Source organism: Hibiscus syriacus, unplaced genomic scaffold (genome assembly GCF_006381635.1).
Source record: "Hibiscus syriacus cultivar Baekdansim isolate YM2019G1 unplaced genomic scaffold, ASM638163v2 tig00111754_pilon, whole genome shotgun sequence".
Lineage (NCBI taxonomy): Eukaryota > Viridiplantae > Streptophyta > Magnoliopsida > Malvales > Malvaceae > Hibiscus > Hibiscus syriacus.
The window spans coordinates 220,761-244,539 of record NW_024063169.1 but is presented as its reverse complement, the minus strand read 5'-3'; the positions used below and the strand labels follow the sequence as shown (position 1 = coordinate 244,539).

At 35.4% G+C, this 23,779-nt stretch overlaps 2 protein-coding genes across 2 annotated transcripts; both read left to right on the top strand.

Annotated features, from left to right (window-relative positions):
* Positions 1-997: 997 nt before the first annotated feature.
* On the top strand, positions 998-22,170 carry LOC120169202 (organelle RRM domain-containing protein 2, mitochondrial-like). Its single transcript, XM_039177411.1, has 7 exons — positions 998-1,205; positions 1,722-1,790; positions 1,872-1,978; positions 2,353-2,479; positions 17,416-17,426; positions 18,096-18,100; positions 22,158-22,170. Exons 1-4 carry the CDS (start codon positions 1,022-1,024, stop codon positions 2,461-2,463), a joined length of 471 nt encoding a protein of 156 aa, XP_039033342.1. The 5' UTR covers positions 998-1,021; the 3' UTR covers positions 2,464-2,479; positions 17,416-17,426; positions 18,096-18,100; positions 22,158-22,170.
* On the top strand, positions 19,440-22,908 carry LOC120169203 ((+)-delta-cadinene synthase isozyme XC14-like). Its single transcript, XM_039177412.1, has 7 exons — positions 19,440-19,682; positions 19,820-20,087; positions 21,239-21,617; positions 21,700-21,918; positions 22,013-22,151; positions 22,262-22,510; positions 22,575-22,908. Exons 1-7 carry the CDS (start codon positions 19,551-19,553, stop codon positions 22,884-22,886), a joined length of 1,698 nt encoding a protein of 565 aa, XP_039033343.1. The 5' UTR covers positions 19,440-19,550; the 3' UTR covers positions 22,887-22,908.
* Positions 22,909-23,779: the final 871 nt, after the last annotated feature.

The following is a 23,779-nucleotide window of genomic DNA, read 5'->3' as shown; positions in this document are numbered from 1 at the left end:
CTTGTCATTCTCTTGTGGTTCATCGTTCGAATTGGTCGTTCGTCCACCAAAAACTATGCCAAGTTAGCCCGTCCATTAAATTTTTAACTGTGGGGTACTAAAATAAAACAAATACTAAACATTATGTATGATTTTAAAAAAAATGAAAGTTTAGGTACTAAAACACACAAAAACCGATAGTTTATATATTAAACGATGTAATTTACCCTAAATTTATTCCTAATACAATGACAAATGGTATAATATACCCTTTCTAATATCATTGTATGTATGCCCAAATTTGTAACTTCATCAATCCCTTCGCTTTTTTAAGTCGATCGTAAATTTGCCCTTTTTTTAGGGTAAAGTACAAAAATGATCTCTCAACTATAAGATGTTATTTGTTGAGTCATCTAACTATTAAAGTTACAAAATGATCTCTCAACTATATGATGCTATTTTGTTGAGTCATCGACTATTAAAAGTTATAAAATGGTCACCTAATTATTCATATGTTTCAAATTTGTCATTTTTCGTTAAAATATGACAATAATTTGAGTCGGGCGTTAACCAGTTGATTGATATATGATAAAATCATATTTTAATGATGTCTACTGACACATTCGTTGCTTTTAAACACTGGCTCGATGATATAATGTTTCAAAAATTGGCTTGACAACTTAATGTAAACAAAGAGTCGATCCATAAAAAAAAAGCTCAAATGATTTTGGGATCAGATCTTATCATGTCACAATCAATATGTTAACCTCCAGCTTAGACGATCATCAGTTTTTCAAAGAAAATGATGAGTTTAGAACATATAAATAGACGTGTGACCATTTTGTAACTTTCAATAGTCGAATGACTCAACAAAACAATATCTTATAGTTGTGAGATCATTTTATAACATTTAATAATCGATTAACTTAATAAAGCAGCGTCCTATAATTGAGGGTCCTTTGTGTAATTTACCCTTTTTTTAACACCGTAAAAGAGGTTTTAAAATCGTGCGTTTCTCCCATCCCCCACTAATATCTCCACGATGGCTTTGAGGGCGGCGGCGACGAGAGCGCTGGTGGCTGGGTCAGCTCCTCCGGGATTGAGGCGAATATTCTCGACAGCTTCGGCTAATTCCTTTGTTCCGCCACCAATTGCCGCGATGGGGAACGGTGACGGAACCCCTGGTCGAGAGCAATCGCCTCCAAGCACCAACCTCTTTTTCTCCGGTAGCGTTTCTTCTTTTCCATCTATATCTATCGTACTTTTCATGTTTGGTCATGTTATTTTATTGTTTTGGTATTGCTTATGTGTTTAGTTTTTGGGTGGTTGCTGGGAAACTTCAGGAAAATGGAACAAAATAATGTTTCTTTTATTGGGTTTGACTTGCCGGTCCTGTTCCTTTCTTGGTTGTTAATAGAATTGTTTATTTATCAATTTATTAGGTTATTATGCTGGTTTAATTGCTGGAAAATGCGGGAAAGTTGAAGAAAATTTTGATATTTGCTATGGTTTGATTAAGTGGTCATGAAATGAAACCATTAAAGTATTGATATTGTCTATCCCTTTAATTCATTCAAAGAAGTAATTCGTCAATCTTGAATAGATTAAGCATTAATAATTTAGGTTTGATATCACTCGTCTCCCTGTTTTGGTTTTGTAATTTGATTTCTGCAAACACATTCGTTTGCATGTGCTGACCAGTTCATATTATGAGGTAAGCTAACATGAATTTGTTTTTTCAGGGCTTAACAAACGCACTCCTACGGAGAAACTTCGAGAAGCCTTTTCTCAGTTCGGCCGAGTAGTTGATGGTTTGTCTCCCTCACCTCAAAGAATTTTGGAAGTCTTCTTTATGAGATTAATAACCATTGGTCTTTTTTCTTTCTCTGCATCCAGAGTGGTGACCGATCGAGTATCGGGTTATTCCAAAGGGTTTGGTTTTGTAAGGTATGCCACCATAGAGGAAGCTGAGAAAGGCAGAGTGGGAATGGATGGCAAGGTTAGCTCCATCTACTTCCTTGAAATGCTTATTTCGTTAAGTTTAGGTGTTCATTCGTTCATCATCCATTTCCGGACCTCTTTGTTTCGGATTGAAAAGTGTTTTAAGGTTATAATTTCAATCGAAAGGGTAATGATTGCCCCTGAAGAGAGCTGATAATTTTTATGGAGTTGTACCCTTGAAAGGTTTTTCAGATATAAATATGTTAAATACTTTTACAGAACTGTACCGGGTTAGATCACTGATGATTGAATCATGATCTGTTACTATTTCTTTCAGTTTTATGATAAGATGATGTATTTCGGAATGTAATTCGTCTGCATATTGTCTCTTCCCCTGATTGTGTTAACAAATTTCCTTTGGATCATTTGCAGTTCCTCGACGGTTGGGTTATATTCGCAGAGTATGCTAGACCTCGGCCGGAACGAGCACCACCTCAGAATATGTCTAATTCAAATGGCTATAATTCCTATGGCTGTGAATGAGTTCGATCCCGAATTTCTTATGATTTGTTGTTGTTGTAATATTATCTTACACGTTATCCAAAATGTTATATTATTTTGTTTAGTTTGTTAAGTATGAATGTAAAATTACTTTATATGTTATTGGGAATGTTATTTTTTTTTAATAAAAACGTAAAATTATAGTGTTTGTTTAAGAGAGCATAAAATTATTTGAAAGTAAAATTTATGATAAAGCACAACATTGATACTCTTGTGTATATATTTTAAAAAAATTGTAATGTCAAAATTTGATATCAATATTTAATCATGGGTACTTTATTTAAGTAAGAGCATCAATATTTTAAAATAAAATTTAAATATTTTAAAAATATATAAAAAAAATATATTGATATTAAATTTAACAAATTTTCAAAAAATAATATGTATGTATTTATTTCCTTTGGTATTGTCGTATAAGTCCTTTACCAAAAAACTGAAGTTGAAGAAATTCGGATCATTGCTGGACATTCAGGGAAAAGTCCTATCTAAAGTTGAGAGAAGAAGAAGAGACCGAACGCTGAAGAAATTCAATTTGAATAAATCAGATCTCTTATTATCTGAATTATCAGGTACATCTATTTCAGATTATGTCTTAAAGCAAAGGTGGGCTGAAGCTTTTGTTGAAGCGCATGAGACGGTGTCTAGATAGGCAACTTGGATTAATGGTTGTTAGTCTTGAAATGGTGGCTTTTAAGAAGCTATTGTCGATAGCAATGCATTGACGTTTTTTAGAGTATTGTTGGGGTTTTTAGGTGATTGCTTTCGGTTTTTGAGAACAACTTAGTTTTTGTTTTTTTGTTCGAGTGGATAAGGGGGTCTGGATCGATTGTTGTTCGTTCTAGAGCTGTTGGAATTGCAGATTGGAGTTTTGATCGATCTACTCGTGGCCTGTGTAGCTCCCTTGTTTTTCACGTTTTTTGTTCGAAGTTCGAGATCGTTATATTATTAAGCTGTTATTGTTGAGTTGTGCTTTGGTGCCTTTACGTAGGAGGTTATGTGGTAAGATGTATTGCTGCTCTTCATTATGTGTTCTTCTCTGTTGGTTACCAACTCTGTTTGTAGCTATTTTAACAACAACAGGTTAGATGCGTCTTTGTAGTCTCTTGTAGCTCAGGCAGTGTTGCTTTCTCAGGAGCTAGTCTTAGGCTTTCTGCTCTTTCCACCTCATGGTTCACTATTTTTCCTCTAAATAGGTATAGGGAGATTTAGGAGAGTTGGGTTCATTTTCATGCTTTACTATTTTAGGAGCAAAAGTCATTTGCATTTTAGTCATTTCAAGCCAGAAATTGAAGAAAGATATTAGTGTTGCAAGTAACTTGAGCCGGAGGTTGAACCCTTCAATAATGGGTGAGAGGTGGAGACTGGAGTGAGTCAGAACATACACCAATCACACTACTGACTTCTCCACAACTTTTTTGTATTTTCGTAGTATTTAAAGTATTAGTCATTGATATTTTATTTTAAAAAAGACCTTTAATATAAGATATAATAATCATTTTATCCCTTATTTTTCGAGATATTTTAGTCTTCAATATTTTATTTTAGGTTAAAAAATGTTCTTACTTTAGAGCATTAATTATATATCAACTAATAATGACCAAAATGATAATTTTGATAAATATTAAGAGCCATTTTTAATATTACTCCTTTTGATAATGTACCAAGGCAGCATTTGAACACGTTTAAAAAGGAGGAGGAAGTGACAAAGGCAGCCAGTTATTTTCTCAGAGAGAAAAGGAAATGGTGGGATCAAGTTGAGTGGCTATAATTAAAGGGCCCAAAAATATCAACATTGTTGTTGTAAAATGTGGGCATGGGTGGACTGAGAAGATATTAGGAGATATGTTCGTACCTTTGAAATTTTTTAATTATTTATATAATTTAAATATTTTATTTATATTTTTACTGATAATTTAATTTTATATATTCTAAAATTTTAATATAATTTCTTAACAATAACAACAAAATCCTATTTTTAATTGTATATATCCTAAAATTTTATTTGTAGTCATTTCATATAAAAATTTTATATTATTACTATATATTAATCTTAAAAAATACTTCTAAATTCGTAATTCTCGGACGTGGACGGTGAGAGAGTGACTGACCCTTCCAGTGAAGGTCCACACCAATCACACTACTCCAATTGTGACTTCATCCACAACTTTGTTTGTGATTTTCATAAGGTATAATGTCAAAATTAACTCTCAATATTTATTAAAATAATTATTTTACCTTTTATTTTATTTTTAGAGCATTTTAGTCATTGACGTTTTATTTTAGAGCAAAAAGATTTCTAATATAAGATAGAATAATCATTTTGTCTCTTATTTTTCGAGACATTTAGCCCCCAATGTTTTATTTTATGTTAAAAAATGTTTTTTAGAGTGTTAGTCGTATGTCAACTAATATTGGCCAAAATGATAAATTTCTTAAATATTAGGGGCTATTTTTAACATTATGCCTTTTGATAATGTACGAAGGCAGCATTTTAGCACGTTTAAAAAGGAGGAGGAAGTGACAAAAGGCAACCAGTTATTTTCTCAGAGAGAAAAGGAAATAGTGGGATCAAGTTGAGTGGCTAGAATTAAAGGGCCAAAAATATCAACATTGTTGTTGTAAAATGTGGGCATGGGTGGACTGAGAAGATATTAGGAGATATGTTCGTACATTTGAATTTTTTTTTATTTATATAATTTAAATATTTTATTTATATTTTTTACTGATAATTTAATTTTATATCTTCTAAAATTTTAATATAATTTCTTAACAACAACAACAAAACCTTATTCTCATATGTAAGGGAATAATGAGAGCAACGTCAAGTTGAGAGTGATGAATTGAAAGTGATGAACAATATATGTTATTGGGTAAATTATATAAATTGTCACTAATGTTTGAGTATGTTTTCGTTTTCCTCATTGAAATTTTAAAAATAATAAATTTGTTATTAACATTATCGATTTATAACAAGTTGATCGCTCGACCGTTAACAGCCGTTACTAGAGTAATAGAATACTGATGTGGCACGTTATTCTGACTTTTTTTTATAATATTTGGCTGCGTGAGATCATTTTGGATGCAAAAGATATGTAATGTAAACATGAGTTCGAGAATGCTAGAAAATTACAATGTAATACTATTAATAATAAAATGATATTAAAAGAGTAGAACACGCTGTTCATGGGAAGATTTCCCTAAAAAAAAGTTCAAAATTTTTCAGTTGGCAGTCAAGATTTTAATTACATATGCAATTCCAATCCTATGCAGAGCACATGCATAACGTAGTTCAAAAATTTAAGTGAAAAAAGATGAAGAAAGTTTAAGAATTTGAGAAGGGTGGGATTGGAGAAAAAGAAAACGGTGAGTTGAAGAAGAATAATAAGGAGAGAAGGGGGTGATGACCAATCAAAATGATCTTACATGGTCAAATATTACCAAAAAAAAATCATAATTATGTGTCACATCAATATTCTATTATTCCAGTAACAACAGTTAACGATCGAGTGACCAATTTGTTATAAATCGATAATATTAGTGATCGATTTTTTCTAAATCAATAATATTAGTGATCGATTTTTTCTAAATCAATAACATTCGTAATTCCCCAACGGCAGGTTGAGAGTGATGAATTGAAAGTGATGAACAATATATGTTATGGGGTAAATTATATAAATTGTCACTAATATTTGAGTATGCTTTCATTTTCCTCATTGAATTCTCAAAAATAATAAATTTATTACTAACATTATCGATTTATAACAAGTTGATCGATCGACCGTTAACAGCCGTTACTGGAGTAATAGAATGCTGACGTGGCACGTTATTCTGACTTTTTTTGATAATATTTGGCTAGTAAGATCATTTTGACCGGTCCTCACCCCTTCTTCTTCAACTCACCATTTTTCTTATTTCTCTCTAATCCCATCCTTCTCAAATTCTTAAACTTTCTTCATTTTCTCATATTATCATTCTATTATCATTCTCATATTATCATCCAAGGTTCTTATGATTCCAACTAGAGTGGCCTAAACTCAAACTTCAACCATACAAGTGTTGCGGAAGACGGCTATCGAATAGAGCAAAATCACAACTGATAATTTGAGAAAATAAAAATGAAAATAAAAGAGACACAAAATTTACGTGGAAAACCCCTAAATAATATAGGGTAAAAACCATGAGCAACGATAGAAGAATTTCACTATGAGAAAATAGAAATTACAACTTCTCTCGATCTACCAAGGAGAAAACAATGATAATTCTCTCTTGATAAAAAAGAGAAAACAACTCTCAATAAACTCTCGAAATTCTCTAGTATTGGAAGAAAAACTAGAATGCTTTGGGATGATTTTGAAGCTAAATGAGCTAGGGTATTTATAGTTGAAGCTTAAGGACTAATCTTATAAATACCCTAAAGTCTAGGGACTAAAAATTTGTAATTTTCCCTTTCATTTTTCAACAAATTCTGCTGTGAAATATTGACTTTGAAAATGCACAATTCGGTGCATTTGTTCCCCCCCCCCCAATTTTCGGTGTTTTTGCACCTATTTTCAACAATCTCCCACTTGAAGATTTGATTGCAACAATCATATCTTCACACCATTCTTTCTACCTTGTACCATCATGTTACTTACGTCTCTGACAGACCACAAGAGGATCGACACCAAGTAAATTTATCAACATTGATCGCCTTCGTCATGAAATCTGTTATGTTGTCTTTGGTATGGATCTTCTGCATATACACCGTCCATTCTTCCACCTTTTCACGAATGAAATGGCACTGAACTCGTATGTGTTTTGTCCTTGAATGAAATGCTGGATTCCTTGCTAAATGCAAGGCGCTTTGACTGTCACAAAACAGAGAGACATACTCTTGATTGTGCCCAAGCTCCTCCAATAGCATCTTCAACCAAATTGCTTCTTTACTTGCTTGTTTAGCTGCAACATATTCTACCTCTGTTGTGGATGTAGCCACAACTGACTGCAATTTTGAAACCCAACTTACAGCTCCACCAGCAATTTTGAACACATATCCTGTAGTAGATTTGCTTTTATCCAAATCCCCTGCATAGTCAGAATCTATATACCCATTGATTAGTAAGTTTGATCCTCCGAAACATAATGCAACATTTGAGGTCCCTTTGATGTATCTCAGGATCATCTTTACTGTATTTCAATGCTCTTTGCCTGGATTCGCCATGTACTGACTAACAACTCCCACTGCTTGTGTAATGTCTGGTCTTGTGCATATCATAGCGAACATTAAACTTCCCACTGCTGATGCATACGGTACTCGAGACATCTCCATCCTCTCTTCTTCACTGCTCGGACTCATACTGGAGGATAATTTGAAGTTAATAGGAAGAGGGGTAGAAATTGGCTTACAATCTTGCATGCTGAATCGTGACAAGATCTTCTTCAAGTAATTCTTTTGTGAAAGCCAAATCTTCCTATTACTTCTGTCTCGGTGAATTTGCATCCCTAGAATCTTGTTTGCTAATCCCAAGTCCTTCATTTCAAATTCCCTAGCCAGTTGTGCCTTCAATTCTTCAATATTATCTTTGTTGGGTCCTGCAACCAACATGTCATCCACATACAACAACAATATAACAAAATCGTTATCGCCAAACCTCTTGAAATAAGCACAAGGGTCTGTATTAAGTCTGTTGTATCTAAGGCACATAATGAAGGAATCAAATCTCTTATACCAACACCTCGGCGCATGCTTTAGACCGTACAGAGATTTGTTCAACCTGCAAACCAAGTTCTTATTTTTTTCTTCAAAACCTTCAGGCTGGAGCATGTAAATTTTTTCTTCAAGATTTCCATGAAGAAAAACTGTTTTAACATCTAGCTGCTCTAGATGTAAATTCAATGTAGCACATATTGCCAAAATTACTCGAACTGTTGTTAGTCGAACCACAAGAGAAAATATTTCATTGAAATCAATACCTTCTTTTGAGCATATCCTTTAACCACCAGTCTTGCACGATACCTCTCAAATTGATCGTCACCATTTCGCTTGATTTTGAAGACCCATTATTACCAATTGGCTTCCTTCCTTGTGGTAGTGGCACAAGGTCCCATGTATTATGTTTATGAAGGGCTTCAATTTCTTCTTGCATCGCCATCATCCACAGTGAAGCATATGAGCTGTTTATTGCCTCCTGGTATGTTGATGGCTCACCGTCCTTTGTTAAAAGGTAGTATGCAATATTACCTTTTATAACATAATCTGAGTGCCAATTTTGACGTCTTCTCACATGATCTGATTGACGAGTTGTTGGAGCTTCAGAACTCTCTGGTTCTTGTTCATCATGTGTTGGTTCTGCTTCAGAAGAATCTCCTTGTTCAAACTCCTTTTCTACGTGTATCTGTGTAGTCTCTGACTTTTCAGTGCTACTATATTCTTCTTTTCCTTGTAGCTTATCTTCTACAAAGATAACATCCCTGCTAATGATCACTTTGCGGGCAGTGGGATCCCACAAGCGATGCCCCTTTACTCCATCAGCATACCCCAAGAATTTGCATTTCCTGGATTTTGGATCCAACTTTGAAATTTCTTGGGAGTTATACATCACGTACACAATACTTCCAAATACATGGAGGTTTGAATAATTAGCTGGTTTATCAGTCCACATCTCCATTGGTGTCTTCAGCTCTATTGCAGTTGATGAAGCTCGATTCACCAAATAACAGGCGGTATTAACTGCTTCTGCCAAGAATGATTTTTCTAGGCCTGTATCCCTCAACATTGCTCTTGTTCTTTCTAACAAGGTTCTGTTCATCCGCTCTGCCACTCTATTTTATTGAGGAGTGTTCGCCACTGTGAACTATCTTTTGATGCATTCTTTCTTGCAAAAGTCATCAAATTATCACTTGTATATTCTCCTCCATTATCTGTTCTGAAACACTTGATCTTATTTCCAGAATCAAGTTCCACCCGCGCTTTGAAGTTTTTGAAAGTGGAAAACACATATGACTTCTTCTTAATAAGGTACACCCTCCTGGAGTAGTCATTAATAAATGAGATAAAATATTTTACTCCACCTAGGAATGTAACTGGTGCTTGCCATACGTCAGAGTGAACCAATTCTAGAACTCATTTGCCTCTAGAATTTGATGTGTTGAATTTCAACCGATGCTGCTTACTTGTTATGCAATGCTCACATAAAGGAAGTGATACATTTGTTAAGCCTGGAAGCAGCTTTTGCTCCAAAAGGACTTTCATTCCTTGTTCTGACATGTGTCAAAGTTTCTGATGCCATAGCATTGCAGAATCTGAACTACATGAGGCAACAGAGGCTTCTGCTTCTAGAAAAGTTTCTACCTTTAACATGTACAAGTTTGCTGCTATCTTTTCGCCTTTCAGCACCACAAGCACTCCACGGAACACCTTCATGATTCCTTTCCGTATTTTAATCTTGCTTGCATTATTATCCAACAATCTGTAGGGTAATAAATTTTTCTTCAGGCCTTTCACGTACCGCACATCTCGAACAACTTTAATTATTCCATCATACATCTTCAATTTGATGGTTCCCACGCCAATGATCTCTAAGGCATGATCATTGCAACTATACACAGATCCTCCTGAGACAAGTTCATAATGATGGAACCATTCTCTTCTTGAGGTCATGTGATATGTCGCTCCTGAATCAATGAGCCATATATCTGCAAATCTTTTTCTGTCTTCCACGGTGGTTGACGTTTCACAACATAGAACATCTTCATCATCTGAAGTGTTTGCGGTATTGCCTTGTGGATTGAAGTTTTTATTTAGACTCAAACAATCCTTATTCAAATGACCTTTCTTCCCATAGTTGTAACACTTTAAATTCTTCTTGCTCATCGACTTCGATCTACCATATTTGTGTCTGCTGCTTTGGGCACGTTCTGTTGATCTCCATTTTATCGTTGTCATCGTTGTCAATGCTTCTACATATTGCAGATTTACTTGTCTGTCTTCCTTGTTCTTGCACCAATTTTCTTCTTGTAGAACAACAAACTACAACGTCATCAAAGACTAGACTGGTGACATTACTGTTTATCAAGTTGATGATGAGTTGATCATACGAATCTGGTAGACTTTGAAGTAGAAGTTAAGCACATTCTTATTCTCCTATTTTACAGCTTAAGGATGTAAGCTGAGAAAATAAAGTGTTCAATGTATTTAAGTACTCCATCACTGAAGTAGATTCTGGAATACGGAGAGTGTACAATTTTCTCTAAGGAAAATTTTATTGTGCAGCGATGTGGCCTCGTATAGTTTGGTGAGATGATCCCATATCTCCTTAGCTGTCTTCTTCTCCTCGATGCTTGACAATACTTCATCTGCTAATGCTAGATGAAAGTTTGCCATATCATTCTCGTCCATTTCAATCCATTTGTTGTCATATGTGAAATCGACCTGCATTTCGCTGATAGGTGCTAGACAACTGTCTTTTCTCAGGATGACCTTCATCTTTAATTTCCACAATGAGAAATTTCTGCCATTGAACTTTTCAATATCAAATTTCGTTGCTATAGCTTCTAGATAGCTCCCACTATTTCACTATCGTGAATAGTTCTCTAGAACCTTCAAAGAATGGGTAATATCTTCTTATTTTCTTATGTTGGAGGATCCACCTTTTGGTGGCAACCACAAAGACAATAAGCAGTTATTACACACTCAAATCTGGCTCGGATACCAATTGTTGCGGAAGACGGCTATCGAATAGAGTAAAATCACAACTGATAATTTGAGAAAATAAAAATGAAGATAAAAGAGACACAAAATTTACGTGGAAAACCCCTAAATAATATAGGGTAAAAACCACAGGCAATGGTAGAAGAATTTCACTATGAGAAAATAGGAATTACAACTTCTCTCGATCTACCAGGGAGAAAACAATGATAATTCTCTCTTGATAAAAAGGAGAAAACAACTCTCAAGAAACTCTCTAAATTCTCTAGTATTGGAAGAAAGCTAGAATGCTTTGTGATGGTTTTGAAGCTAAATAAGCTAGGGAAGCTTAAGGACTAATCTTATAAATACCCTAAAGTCTAGGGACTAAAAATTTGTAATTTTCCCTTTCATTTTTCAACAAATTATGCTGTGAAATCTTGACTTTAAAATGCACAATTTGGTGCATTTGTTTTTTTCCCCAATTTTCGGTGCTTTTGCACCTATTTTCAACAACAAGTCTTTAGGCAATTCTTTCTTAAGTCTCGATCTAGACTTATTATTACAACATTCAACGGAGAATGACTCGAATCGATACGACACTTCGTCGGCACAAAAAGAGGCGATCAAAGTCTTGCCCACTGTGGAAGTCGATGAGATGTCGCAATGTTCCGTGTGTTTGGATGATCTCAAGGCCGACATGGATGCAAAAGAAATGTCATGTAAACATAAGTTCGAGAATGCTATAAAATTACATTGTAATACTATTAATTATAAAATGATATTAAAAGAGTCAAACACGTTGTTCATAGGAAGATTTCCCTAAAAAGAGTTAAAATTTTTCAGTTGGCAGTCAAGATTTTGATTACATGTGGAATTCCAATCCGATGCAGAGCACATGAATAACGTGGTTCAAAGTAATATCCAATTGTAGTGAAAAAAATGAAGAAAGCTTGAGATTTTGAGAATGGTGGGATTGGAGAAAAATGAAAAAAGAAAAATGGTGAGTTGAAGAAGGAGAATAAGGAGAGAAGGGGGTGAGTGTTAGATTCGGCTTGAAATTAAGTTGGCAAGTTGGAAATTTCATCTTGGTTGGTGACCAACTTATTGGAAATTTCATCGTGGTTGGTGGCCAAATTTTGAATATGGGAATTTCATATTTGGTGGCTAACTTGTACACATTGGAAAATTCATTGGTACGTGGCTAACTTATTTTTCATGTTTGATCCCTAAAATATTAGGTTATTTATAAGTTTAGTCCTTAAAACTCAACTATAATAGGCCTAAGTATTTCATTAGAAATCATCCCAAAAATGTTATCTTTTCCTCTTATACTCTTATATTCTTCATTCTCCCACTTTGGAATTATAAAGAATTCCATTTGTTGTAATATTGGCGATATAGTGAAGTTATCATCCGGTGTGGTGCCTGAGGAGTAGACGATATTCTCGTCGAACCTCGTTAATTTGGTGTGTTCTCTCCTTTATTGTTTTTTATTCGGTTTTCCATTGTGTTTCAATATTCAATAGTTTGACAGGTTTATCCGCTGTGCAACCTTTGGTGGTTTGATCTTGACATTTTAGGTAAATTTTAAAACTACGTTCGTGTGGGAAATAACCCGATTTCCCCAACAATTGGTATGAGAGCTTCGGTTGAGGTTATCCTGGTGGTTCCGTTGCTGAAAAGATATAGTTTATGATATTGAATATTGTTCGTTAGAATCAAAATGCCAAAATATGGATCAGTTGAGACATCAAGCTCTTCATCTGGACCGGTGAGGAGGGTGATGTCAAATGTAAATTTCTCGGTGGAGTTGTTCGATGGATCCAGTCATTTTGGCATGTGGCAAGGCGAGGTGTTAGATGTTTTATTCCAACAAGGCCTAGACATCACCATTGAGGAAGAAAAGCCCGAATCTATGGAGAAGAAAGAATGGGGAACAATCAATCGTTTGGCGTGCAACACGATTCGATCTTATCTTTCCAGGGAGCAAAAGTATGGCTACAAGAACGAGACTTCTGAAAGTAAGATGTGAAAAGCATTGGAGGAAAAATTCCTAAAGAAAAGCTCTCAGAATCGTCTCCACATGAAGAAAAGATTGTTCAGATTTGATTATCAACCAGGCACCAATATGAATGAACACATCATTGCGTTCAATGAGCTAGTGGTAGACTTATTAGGCATGGATGAAACCTTCAAAAATGAAGATTTAGCCTTGATGTTGTCATCTCTTCCTGATGAATTTGAGCACCTTGAGACAACTTTACTTCATGGTAAGGATAATGTTACCCTTAAAGATGTAACTACTGCTTTGTATAGTTATGAACTCAGGAAGAAAACCAAGAAGGAGAGCAAGTACGAAGCAGCGGGGGCCATGGTGGCAAGAGGCCGCTAAAAAAAGTCAAAAGCCAAAGTAGAGAGGGAGATCAAAGTCGAAGTCCAGACTAGGAAAAGATGAATGTGCATTTTGTCATGAGAAAGACCATTGGAAGAAAGATTGTCCAAAACTGAAGAAGAAAGGAAAGACTGCTCCAGATGCATGTGTTGCAGAGCATGATGTAAATGACTCTAACATATCATTGGTTGCTTCATCAACAACATTCCATTCAGATAAATGGATATTAGATTCGGGTTGCACCTATTATATGTCCCCTAATTGGGAGTGGTTCTCCGATTTAGTAGAACTAAATACATAAGTTGTTTATATGGGCAATGACAATGCCTGTAAAACTGTTGGGATAGGTTCAATTCAATTGAAGAATCAAGATGGATCAACCAGAGTTCTGACGGATGTCCGATACATGCCCAGTTTGAAGAAAAATCTTATCTCGTTGGGAGCCTTGGAATCCAAAGGCTCAGTAGTCACTATGAGAGATGGAGTTTTAAAAGTCACATATGGCGCACTTGTGATGATGAAGGGCATCAGGGAAAATAATTTGTATTACTATCAAGGTAGTACGATTATTGGAGCAGTTGCAGCAACTTCCGGAGGTGATGATTTGGACGCAACCCAGTTGTGGCATATGCGGTTGGGACATGTTGGAGAAAAATCCTTGCAAATTCTGGCAAATAAAGGATTGTTGAAAGGTGCAAAGGCTTGCAAATTGAACTTTTGCGAGCATTGTGTTATGGGAAAGCATAAGAGAGTGAAGTTTGGCACCACTATACATAATACAAAAGATATTGTGGATTATATTCACTCAGATGTATGGGGTCCTTCAAAGACATCGTCTTTGGGAGAAAACCATTATTTTGTAACTTTTGTATATGACTTTTCCAGAAGAGTTTGGGTGTATCCGATGAAGTCTAAAGATGAAGTGCTTCAAATTTTCCTAAAATGGAAAAATATGATCGAGAACCAGACTGGTAGAAAGATCAAACGTCTTAGGACGGACAATGGAGGGGAATATAAAAGTGACCCATTCTTTGATGTTTGCCACGAGTATGGTATTGTTTGACACTTCACTGTTAGAAATACACCACAATAGAACGGGGTGGCAGAGCGTATGAATCGAACATTATTGGAGAAAGTTCGATGTATGTTGTCTAATGCTGGGTTAGGCAAGGCATTTTAGGCTGAGGCTGTGACATATGTTGGTCATCTCATCAATCGTCTGCCGTCATCAGCGATAGGAGGAAAAACACCATTGGAGGTATGGTATGGAAAACCTATTACTGATTATGATTCCTTACATCTATTTGGATCCACTGCTTATTATCATGTGAAGGAATCCAAGCTTGATCCGAAAGCAAAGAAGGCTCTCTTTATGGGAATCACCCATGGAGTGAAGGGATTCCGCCTTTGGTGTTTAGACACCAAGAAGATAATTTGTAGCAGAAATGTTACCTTTGATGAATATGCCCTAATAAAGAAGTTAACAAATGAAGTTGTCCAGACAAGTAGTACTCCGCAACAGGTGGAGCATACTCCAAAACAGGTGGAGTTTCAGCATACGATGATCCCAGAAGTTGATGCAGCTGATTTTTCAACTCAAATAGAAGAATTAAAAGATGAAGAGGTTCAAACCCAAGGACCATTGGAGACACCAGAACCACTTGCAGTTACAAGGCCAAGGAGAGAAATTCGTAGACCTGCTCGATTTATTGATATGGTGGCCTATGCTCTTCCAGTTGTTGATGATGATATCCCTATCACTTACCAAGACGCAGTACAAAGCTTGGAAATTGATAATTGAAAAAGTGCCATGAATGAAGAAATGCAATCTCTCCAAAAGAACAACACTTGGAAACTGACACAATTACCGAAAGGTAAAAGAGCAATTGGATGAAAGTGGGTATTTACAAAGAAAGATGGATCTCATAGCAAGAAAGATGTTCGCTACAAGGCACAGTTGGTAGCTAAAGGCTACGCTCAAAAGGAGGGAATCAACTACAATGAAGTATTTTCCCCTGTTGTGAAGCACTCCTCCATTAGAATATTATTGGCCTTGGTAGCACAGTTGAATTTGGAGCTAGCTCAACTTGATGTAAAGATGACTTTCTTCCACGGTGATTTAGAAGAGGAGATCTATATGACTCAGCCAGAAGGATACAAAGATGGTGGTCGTGAGAAATGAGTTTGTAAGCTGAACAAATCGCTATATGGATTGAACCAATCTCCGAGGCAGTGGTGCAAGCGATTTGATAGCTTTATGAGGAGGCAAAAGTATACTAGAAGCAAATATGATCATTGCGTGTATTTGCAAAAGCTCAAAGATGGATCTTTCATTTATCTTCTCTTGTACGTTGACGATATGTTGATCGCTTCGAAGAGTCAAAATGAGATAAACAAATTAAAGGCTCAGTTGAATCAAGAGTTTGAGATGAAAGATCTAGGTGAAGCCAAGAAGATTCTTGGTATAGAGATAAGCAGAGATAGACAAAGAGGGAAGCTTTGTTTAACACAGAACCAGTATTTGAGAAAGGTATTACAATGTTTTGGCATGAATGAAAATACCAAACATGTAAGTATCCCACTGGCTTCTCATTTGAAACTTAGTTCTCAATTATCCTAAAACTAACGAAGAACGAGAGTATATGCAAAAGTTCCATATGCTAATGCAGTTGGGAGCTTGATGTATGCAATGGTGTGTACGCGTCCTGACATTTCACAAGCAGTTGGAGTTGTGAGCAGGTACATGCATGATCCTGGAGAAGGACATTGGCAAGCTGTGAAATGGATTCTATGGTATCTCCAACAAACCGTGGATGTTGGTTTAGTTTTTGAACTAGATGAAGCACTTGGTCAGTGTGTGGTTGGATATGTTGATTCCGATTATGCTGGTGATTTGGATAACGTCAATCAACTACTGGGTATTTGTTTACTCTTGCTAAAGCTCTACTAAGTTGGAAGTCTACATTGCAATCTATGGTAGCTTGTCTACTATAAAGGCAGAATACATGGTAGTTTCAGAGGCTGTAAAGGAAGCAATTTGGCTTAACGGGTTGATGGAAGACTTGGGAGTTGTTCAAAGTCACATTAGTCTTATTGTGATAGTTAAATCACTATTCACTTAGTGAAAAATCAAGTCTACCATTCAAGGACTAAGCATATCGACGTGAGGTATCACTTTGTGTGGGAGATCTTTGAAGAAGGAAATATTCTACTTCAGAAAATTGCGACATCAGAAAATCCTGCAGATATGATGACCAAGGTGGTAACATAATCAAGTTCAATCATTGTTTGAACTTGATTAACATCTTGAAAGTATGAACCTCTTCGGGTGTGTGGCTTGTGAGCGCAATTAGAGGCACTACAAATTTGGGGAGTTGAAGAAGTTCAGTAGGCTTGGTAATTTCAAGCCAAGGTGGAGATTTGTTAGATTTGACTTGAAATTAACTTGGCAAGTTAGAAATTTCATCTTGGTTGGTGACCAACTTATTGGAAATTTCATCTTGGTTGGTGGCCAAACTTTGAATATGGGAATTTCATATTTGGTGGCTAACTTGTACACATTGGAAAATTCTTTGGTAGGTGGCCAACTTATTTTTCATGTTTGATCCCTAAAATATTAGGTTATTTATAAGTTTAGTCCTTAAAACTCAACTATAAATAGGCCTAAGTATTTCATTAGAAATCATCCCAAAACAAGTTCTCTATTCCTCTTGTATTCTTCATTCTCCCACTTTGGGAATTCTAAAGAATTCCATTTGTTGTAATATTGGTGATATAATGAAGTTATCATCCGGTGTGGTGCCCGAGGAGTAGACGATATTCTCGTCGAACCTCGTAAATTTGGTGTATTCTCTCCTTTATTGTTTTTTATTCGGTTTTTCCATTGTGTTTCAATATTCAATAGTTTGACAGGTTTATCCGATGTGCAACCTTTGGTGGTTTGATCTTGACATTTTAGGTAAATTTTAAAACTACGTTCGTGTGGGAAATAACCCGATTTCCCCAACAGTGAGGACCGGCCAAAATGATCTTACATGGTCAAATATTACCAAAAAAGCAGAATTACGTGTCACATTAATATTAATTTATTCCAGTAACGATGATTAACAGTCGAGTGACCAATTTGTTATAAATTTAAGATTTAAACTAAATTATAAAATCTCTAATTATGAGGGGCAAAATGATAATTTTTTCAAAGAAGTCAAATACGAACCGTCGAGATCTTGGTTCATATGTTACTACTAATTATGATTTTTTATTATTTTGGATCAATATTACCAAATTGTAAATAAGGTAAAAGTTTAGGGATTAAAATATAGTTTTACCAAAAATAGTTATGGATATTTGAAGTTTTAGTTCATTTGTAACTAATAGTTATGTATCTTATAGAATCGATCAGCACTATTAGTTTTCTCTCGTTGATAAGTCGTTCATTTCTTTTTCTTTTTGTCTTTGTTGATCGGTAGCGACACCAACTTTAATATTAGTTGTTGACCCTCGATATTCTTTATTGTCATTTTTTTTTCATTTGTAATAAGTCTACCTTTTTGACATTTTGACTATCTCCCTATACGTAAGAAACAACTAGAAGAAAAGGAGAGTTGGGTTTATTTCAAGCAAGAAATTAAGGAGATATATTACAGAAAAAATAAGATTCGGAGTGGAATAAACTACACATTTAGTATCTCAATTATTACTTTTATTTTATTTTGATCACTCAACTATTATTTTTTCATCATACATTACAATTTCTCCGATTGACCCTTATTATACCTTTGTAAATATTCATTCACTACCAATTTCTTCACTTACCAAGATTTCCTTCAGAAGACTCCCACAAGACAAGTCCACAAAATGTTATACCTCCGAAGATACTCCTTATTCACTAACAACTCTTCCGCCTACCAAAATCACCTTTGAAGGGTCGCACGCCCGACTGTAAACTCTTAACATGACTGTTGACAAACTCAAGAGATCTATCAAGGTCAAATCTGATGGCCACATTTATACACTCTATTAGTCTATGAATAACAATCATGATCCATGTTTGACATCAACACGTACGAAGGGTCAATGTACAAACTCATATATCAGACAAGATGAAGTATTTCTCTTCTCTTTTCTTCATTAGTTCACTCTGAAACCTTTCTTCTTCCTCTCTCCATTCACCATCAATATCACCAGCTGTAACTCTACGTCCATGTTAAAAAGAATGAACTACTTACAGCCACCATAACCTCGTTACCATCAACAACCCTTAATGTATAGTTTATTCTAAATTTGACCCTTAATTATTTTAACGGTGTTAGACAAATGGGTCAAAATCGTCGAGGGTATAAAACTTCCATAATCATATTTAACCAAAAACCATCAAGGGCTAAAATGAAAATCGAGTCATACTTTAGGGTCAAATTATCTATTAAGTTTTATTTTTCAATCCTATAAATCTACATCCCCATAGAGTAATTCACCTCTTTTGTGTGGACAGTTTCTTTCGGTGAAATTTCTCCCTTTTGTTTGTGACTTTGACAACATAGAAAACCATCTTTCTAACACGTTCAAAAATAAGAGAAAGAGGAGTGGCAGCAGCAATATCAGCCATTATTTTGAAAGAGAAACAAGTTGCGGTGGCCTGAGTGGCTAGAAGCAAATAAGCTGAGGAGATAATGACATTTCATGGATGGAACGACCGGTGGTTGGGACATTTCTGTGAACTTTTAAATTTTAAACTTAAAATTCAAACAATTAAATCAATTTAACGTAAATAACACGAATAATTTAATACCACCATACGTTTTCTATCCAAGTTCAAGCCACAAATCCCATATATTATTAAATTTGTCGAACACACACTATAAAACACTTCAAGGCTCTTATTCATAAAACCCAAAGCTTGGCTCGGTTCCTAAGCTTGGACAGCTTCTATCATACGATCGTGCCCGACGTTCCCTAAAGTGTTATCCTTTACAAAAATAAGAGCTCTTTGAATTACACCGATTATCTGAAGAAATGTCTTCTCAAATTTATTCGTCAATGCCTCCTTCTTCAACCCATCAATCCATGTCCAACCACAATCGTCCTATAGCCAACTTTCATCCCTGCGTCTGGGGCAACATTTTCCTTTCATGTCCATCTAAAACGGTAAACAATTTAGATCAGTGATGAATTGAGGAGGCGGCCGAGAGTAGTCGTCCCCTGAAAACCTTATGTTCGTCCTTGATTTAGATGGTGAATTCCCCAACATATTAATCTTTTTTTTTGTACGTTAAATTGTGCAGGACTTTAGTGATATTCCACAAAAACATGGAGAATTGAAGGAAGAAGTGAGGAGGATGGTTAAGGAAGCCATGCATGATGAGTTACTGCACAAATTACGTTTGATTGATACAATCGAACGGTTAGGAGTGAGTTACCATTTCGAAAGAGAGATAGAGAAAGCATTGCACAATATTTTTGAACAAGACTGGGAACTGGACCAAACTCATCTCGAGGTTACTTCTCTTCGGTTTCGATTGCTCAGAGAGAATGGGTTTAATGTTCCGAGTGGTGAGTCCGCTCTTCCCTAGTACTTTATACGTAATTTTGGATAGGCATAACGTAGATTTGAACATTTGATTAAATAGTCATTTTGGTCTTTAGTTTTAAGAATATTTTAGCTTCCAACATTTCATTTAAAGACAAAAGGCCATAACATTTAATTAAGGGTAAACTGCTCATTTAGTACCAGAACTATCAGTTTTGATCCATTTTAATACTTAAACTATCAGTTTTAATTCGTTTTAGTATCCAAACTTCCATTTTTTAAAATATACATAACGTTTAGTTTTTGTTTCATTTTAGTACACGCCATTAAAACCTTAACAGACGAGCTCACCGCCCGATGCGTGTACAGTCGTCGGTCATCGCATCCATCGGCTGATGAAGCTAAACTTTTCAGTCTGCACCATTTCGACCCCCTGAACACAATTCTGATCTCCATTTTATTGAAAACACCTCAATCTCCTTAAATTGACGACGAACTCTTCAATTTTTTCATCCTCTAATCTCCACGGTCCACCATCCGATGGGCTTAAAACTGGACTATATTGGTCGACTAATCATTCTCTCATGGTCCACCGTTCAGATTAGTCATCCTTCCACTGGAGCTATACCACATCAGCCCGTCCGTTAAGTTTTTAACAACTGGGTACTAAAATGAAACAAAAACTAAACGTTAGGTATAGTTCTGAAAAAAATGAAAGTTTATTACTAAAACAGACCAAAACTAATAATTTAGGTACTAAATGCGTAATTTACCCTTTAATTAAATATTGACTTTGGCCCTTATTAATTTTTTGAGCAATTTGATCCTCAACATTTCATTTTAAGTAAAAAAATGTCCCTAATATTCTACTAAATAGTCACTTTGGAATTTTTTTGGAACATTTGACACTCAACGTTTCATTTTGGGACAAAAAGACTCGTCCATGGATAGGAGTCATTAATCAACAAACTGTCAATGCTCTAAAATAGAGGCCCGTTAGGGCCGAAATGCTTCAAAAAAAAAAAAAGAACTAAAGTGATTATTTATTTAAACGTTTGCAATCTTTTTACTCTAAAACAAAACATTCCAATAAAAGAATATGAGTCAAAACGTTAGAAACGTTTTTCAACATTATACCTTTCGGATATTACCAATACCTACTTGGATTGAGCAGAGATATTCAACAAGTTCAAAGATGGAGAAGGAAACTTCAAAAACTCTTTAACAAGTGATGTGAAAGGCTTGCTAGAATTATACGAAGCTGCACATTTACGTGTACATGGTGAGGATATACTCGAAGAAGCCCTTGTTTTCACCATCAGTCATCTACAGTCAGCCAAAGCTGCAGGCAGTATCGAATATCCCCTTTCGGCCTTAGTCTCCAATGCTCTAAACCGACCCATCTCCAAGTGCTTGCCGAGGTTGGAGGCTAGGCGATTCATACCCATTTATCAACAAGATGCTTCACATGACAAAACGCTGTTGAAGTTTGCAGAGTTGGATTTCAACTTGTTGCAAGATTTACACAAGGAGGAGCTAAGCAACATCTCCAGGCAATATATTACTCATTCAAATACTAAAATTTAACCCAAATTATCAGGACAAATAATTCACTAATAACGAGTTTTATTTCAGGTGGTGGAAAGATTTAGATGTCGAAACAAAGCTTCCATTTATACGAAATAGATCGGTGGAAGGTTACTTTTGGATATTGGGAGTGTACTTTGAGCCTCAATACTCTTACGCTAGAGAGATATTAACAAAAATACTACTCATGATATCAATTATGGATGACATATACGATGCATATGGCACATATGAAGAACTTGAACTCCTTACGATTGCAATTCAGAGGTCAACAACTTATATATTTACACATGAATATATATAACCGTTATGACGATTTGATTTAATGTGGCAATCTAATGATCAAGCTTCCGATTTTCAGGTGGGATGCTGATTGTTTAGATCAACTTCCGGAATACATGAAATTCTTCTACAAGCCAATGTTAGATTTTTATGGAGAACTGGAGGAAGCGATGGCAAAGCAAGGAAAATCATATCGTTTCCAATACGCGAAAGACACGGTAAACTCTTCATCAGATACGAGTATATATGTAATACGAGTATACTTAATACTTTAGAAAAGTTTAAAGGTAATAGAACGAACAACTAATGATGTTTTTTTATTGCATAGTTTAAGCAATTATCAGAATCTTATTTTGTGGAAAACAAATGGTACCAAGAGAAGTATGTACCAACGATGGAGGAGTACATGAGGAACGCACTTGTAACTGCAGGATATGTCCTCTTGACAATAGCGTCTTTTATTGGAATGGAAGATTCAGTGACACCTGAGATTTTTAAATGGGCTTTTAGCAACCCGAAAATCGTCTCTGCTTCGTCCGTCGTTTGCCGTCTCATGGACGATATCGCTTCACATAAGGTACATTCTGTTTTTCGAATTTGGTTAGAGGTAATTTCAGTAACTTATATATAAATTCATGTAGTTTGAGCAAGAGAGAGGACACGTTCAATCGGCCGTTGAATGTTACATGAGACAACATGGAGTTTCAGAAGAAGAGGCATGCAGTGAACTGAAGAAGCAAGTGGAGAATGCTTGGAAAGATATAAACTACGAGATCATATTTAGTGAGACGACAAAGGTTATTCCGATGCCGGTTCTCAGACGAAGCCTCAATCTTACGAGGGTCATCGAGTTTCTTTACAAGGATGGAGATGACCAGTACACACATGTTGGGAAAGTTACAAAAGATGGGGTTGCTTCATTGCTCATTGATCCGGTATCAGTTTCACCTTGATGAAATTAAGAATTTTCCTGATTTATGTGACGTAATAAGGTGTTATTAGGATCTTGGCAGTTCTATAATTTGTAGCATATGCTTCATCTTGTATTTAAGGTGTTTTTATAAACAAACTAATATTAAATAATTTTATTATTTAAAAAAATCAATACATGAGACATAATACATAAAAAACACGAGAAATTCGAGCTAAACTGAAGCACTCAATCAAGCCCGTAGCTGAACATAGGTAGGAGGGGTACCTCTCCAGAGTTCATAATTAAAAACTCCAAATTTAATTGAAAAAAATGCTCTTATAAGTTAGGAACTGTGCAAGCAACTAAAAATTAGAGATTTTTCTTTACATCACTCACTTCTTTTAACCAAGTCCATTTCAATCTCTACTTTTCAAGTTCAATCCCATTATTGGTGACTTCTTATTCTCTCAACTTATTTCTTAAATTCCGATTCAATCTCATGAATTTCCTCATAAACGGTCTTCTCCACCTTCTATTTTCAATGGATGACATTTGCATCGAGTACTTTTAACTAAGGATATTTATCGAGCGAGTTAATCACAAACTTAACGTGACTCAAAAATTGTTTAACTCGTGCTCGACTTGATTCGATTCTCGTTAAGCTCAATAAAATTTTGTTTGTATCATGCTCGTTAAAAAAATTCATTGCTCAACTCGACTCGTTGCTCGTTAAGGTCACCGGAACTTTTACCTTGTTTTTTTAAAAATATATGTAAAATCTAGTAATACTATATAGCTATAAATATAAATATGAATTAACAATTTGAACAAAAGGATGATCAAAATATTGTGCGAATGGATTCAAAAATTTAAACTCAAAGTAATAATACATAGATACACCAAATTAATACATAACAATAGTTTTTTTTTTGG

What these genes read in the sequence shown, in the direction of transcription:
- LOC120169203 (XM_039177412.1), top strand. Translation starts at nt 19,551, where the DNA reads ATGTCTTCTCAAATTTATTCGTCAATGCCTCCTTCTTCAACCCATCAA. An exon ending in GAGCTAAGCAACATCTCCAG is followed by an intron (nt 21,618 to 21,699) that starts GCAATATATTAC and finishes GTTTTATTTCAG; the next exon opens with GTGGTGGAAAGATTTAGATG. An exon ending in ACGATATCGCTTCACATAAG is followed by an intron (nt 22,511 to 22,574) that starts GTACATTCTGTT and finishes AAATTCATGTAG; the next exon opens with TTTGAGCAAGAGAGAGGACA.
- LOC120169202 (XM_039177411.1), top strand. Translation starts at nt 1,022, where the DNA reads ATGGCTTTGAGGGCGGCGGCGACGAGAGCGCTGGTGGCTGGGTCAGCT. An exon ending in CACCAACCTCTTTTTCTCCG is followed by an intron (nt 1,206 to 1,721) that starts GTAGCGTTTCTT and finishes TTGTTTTTTCAG; the next exon opens with GGCTTAACAAACGCACTCCT. An exon ending in GTTCGGCCGAGTAGTTGATG is followed by an intron (nt 1,791 to 1,871) that starts GTTTGTCTCCCT and finishes CTTTCTCTGCAT; the next exon opens with CCAGAGTGGTGACCGATCGA.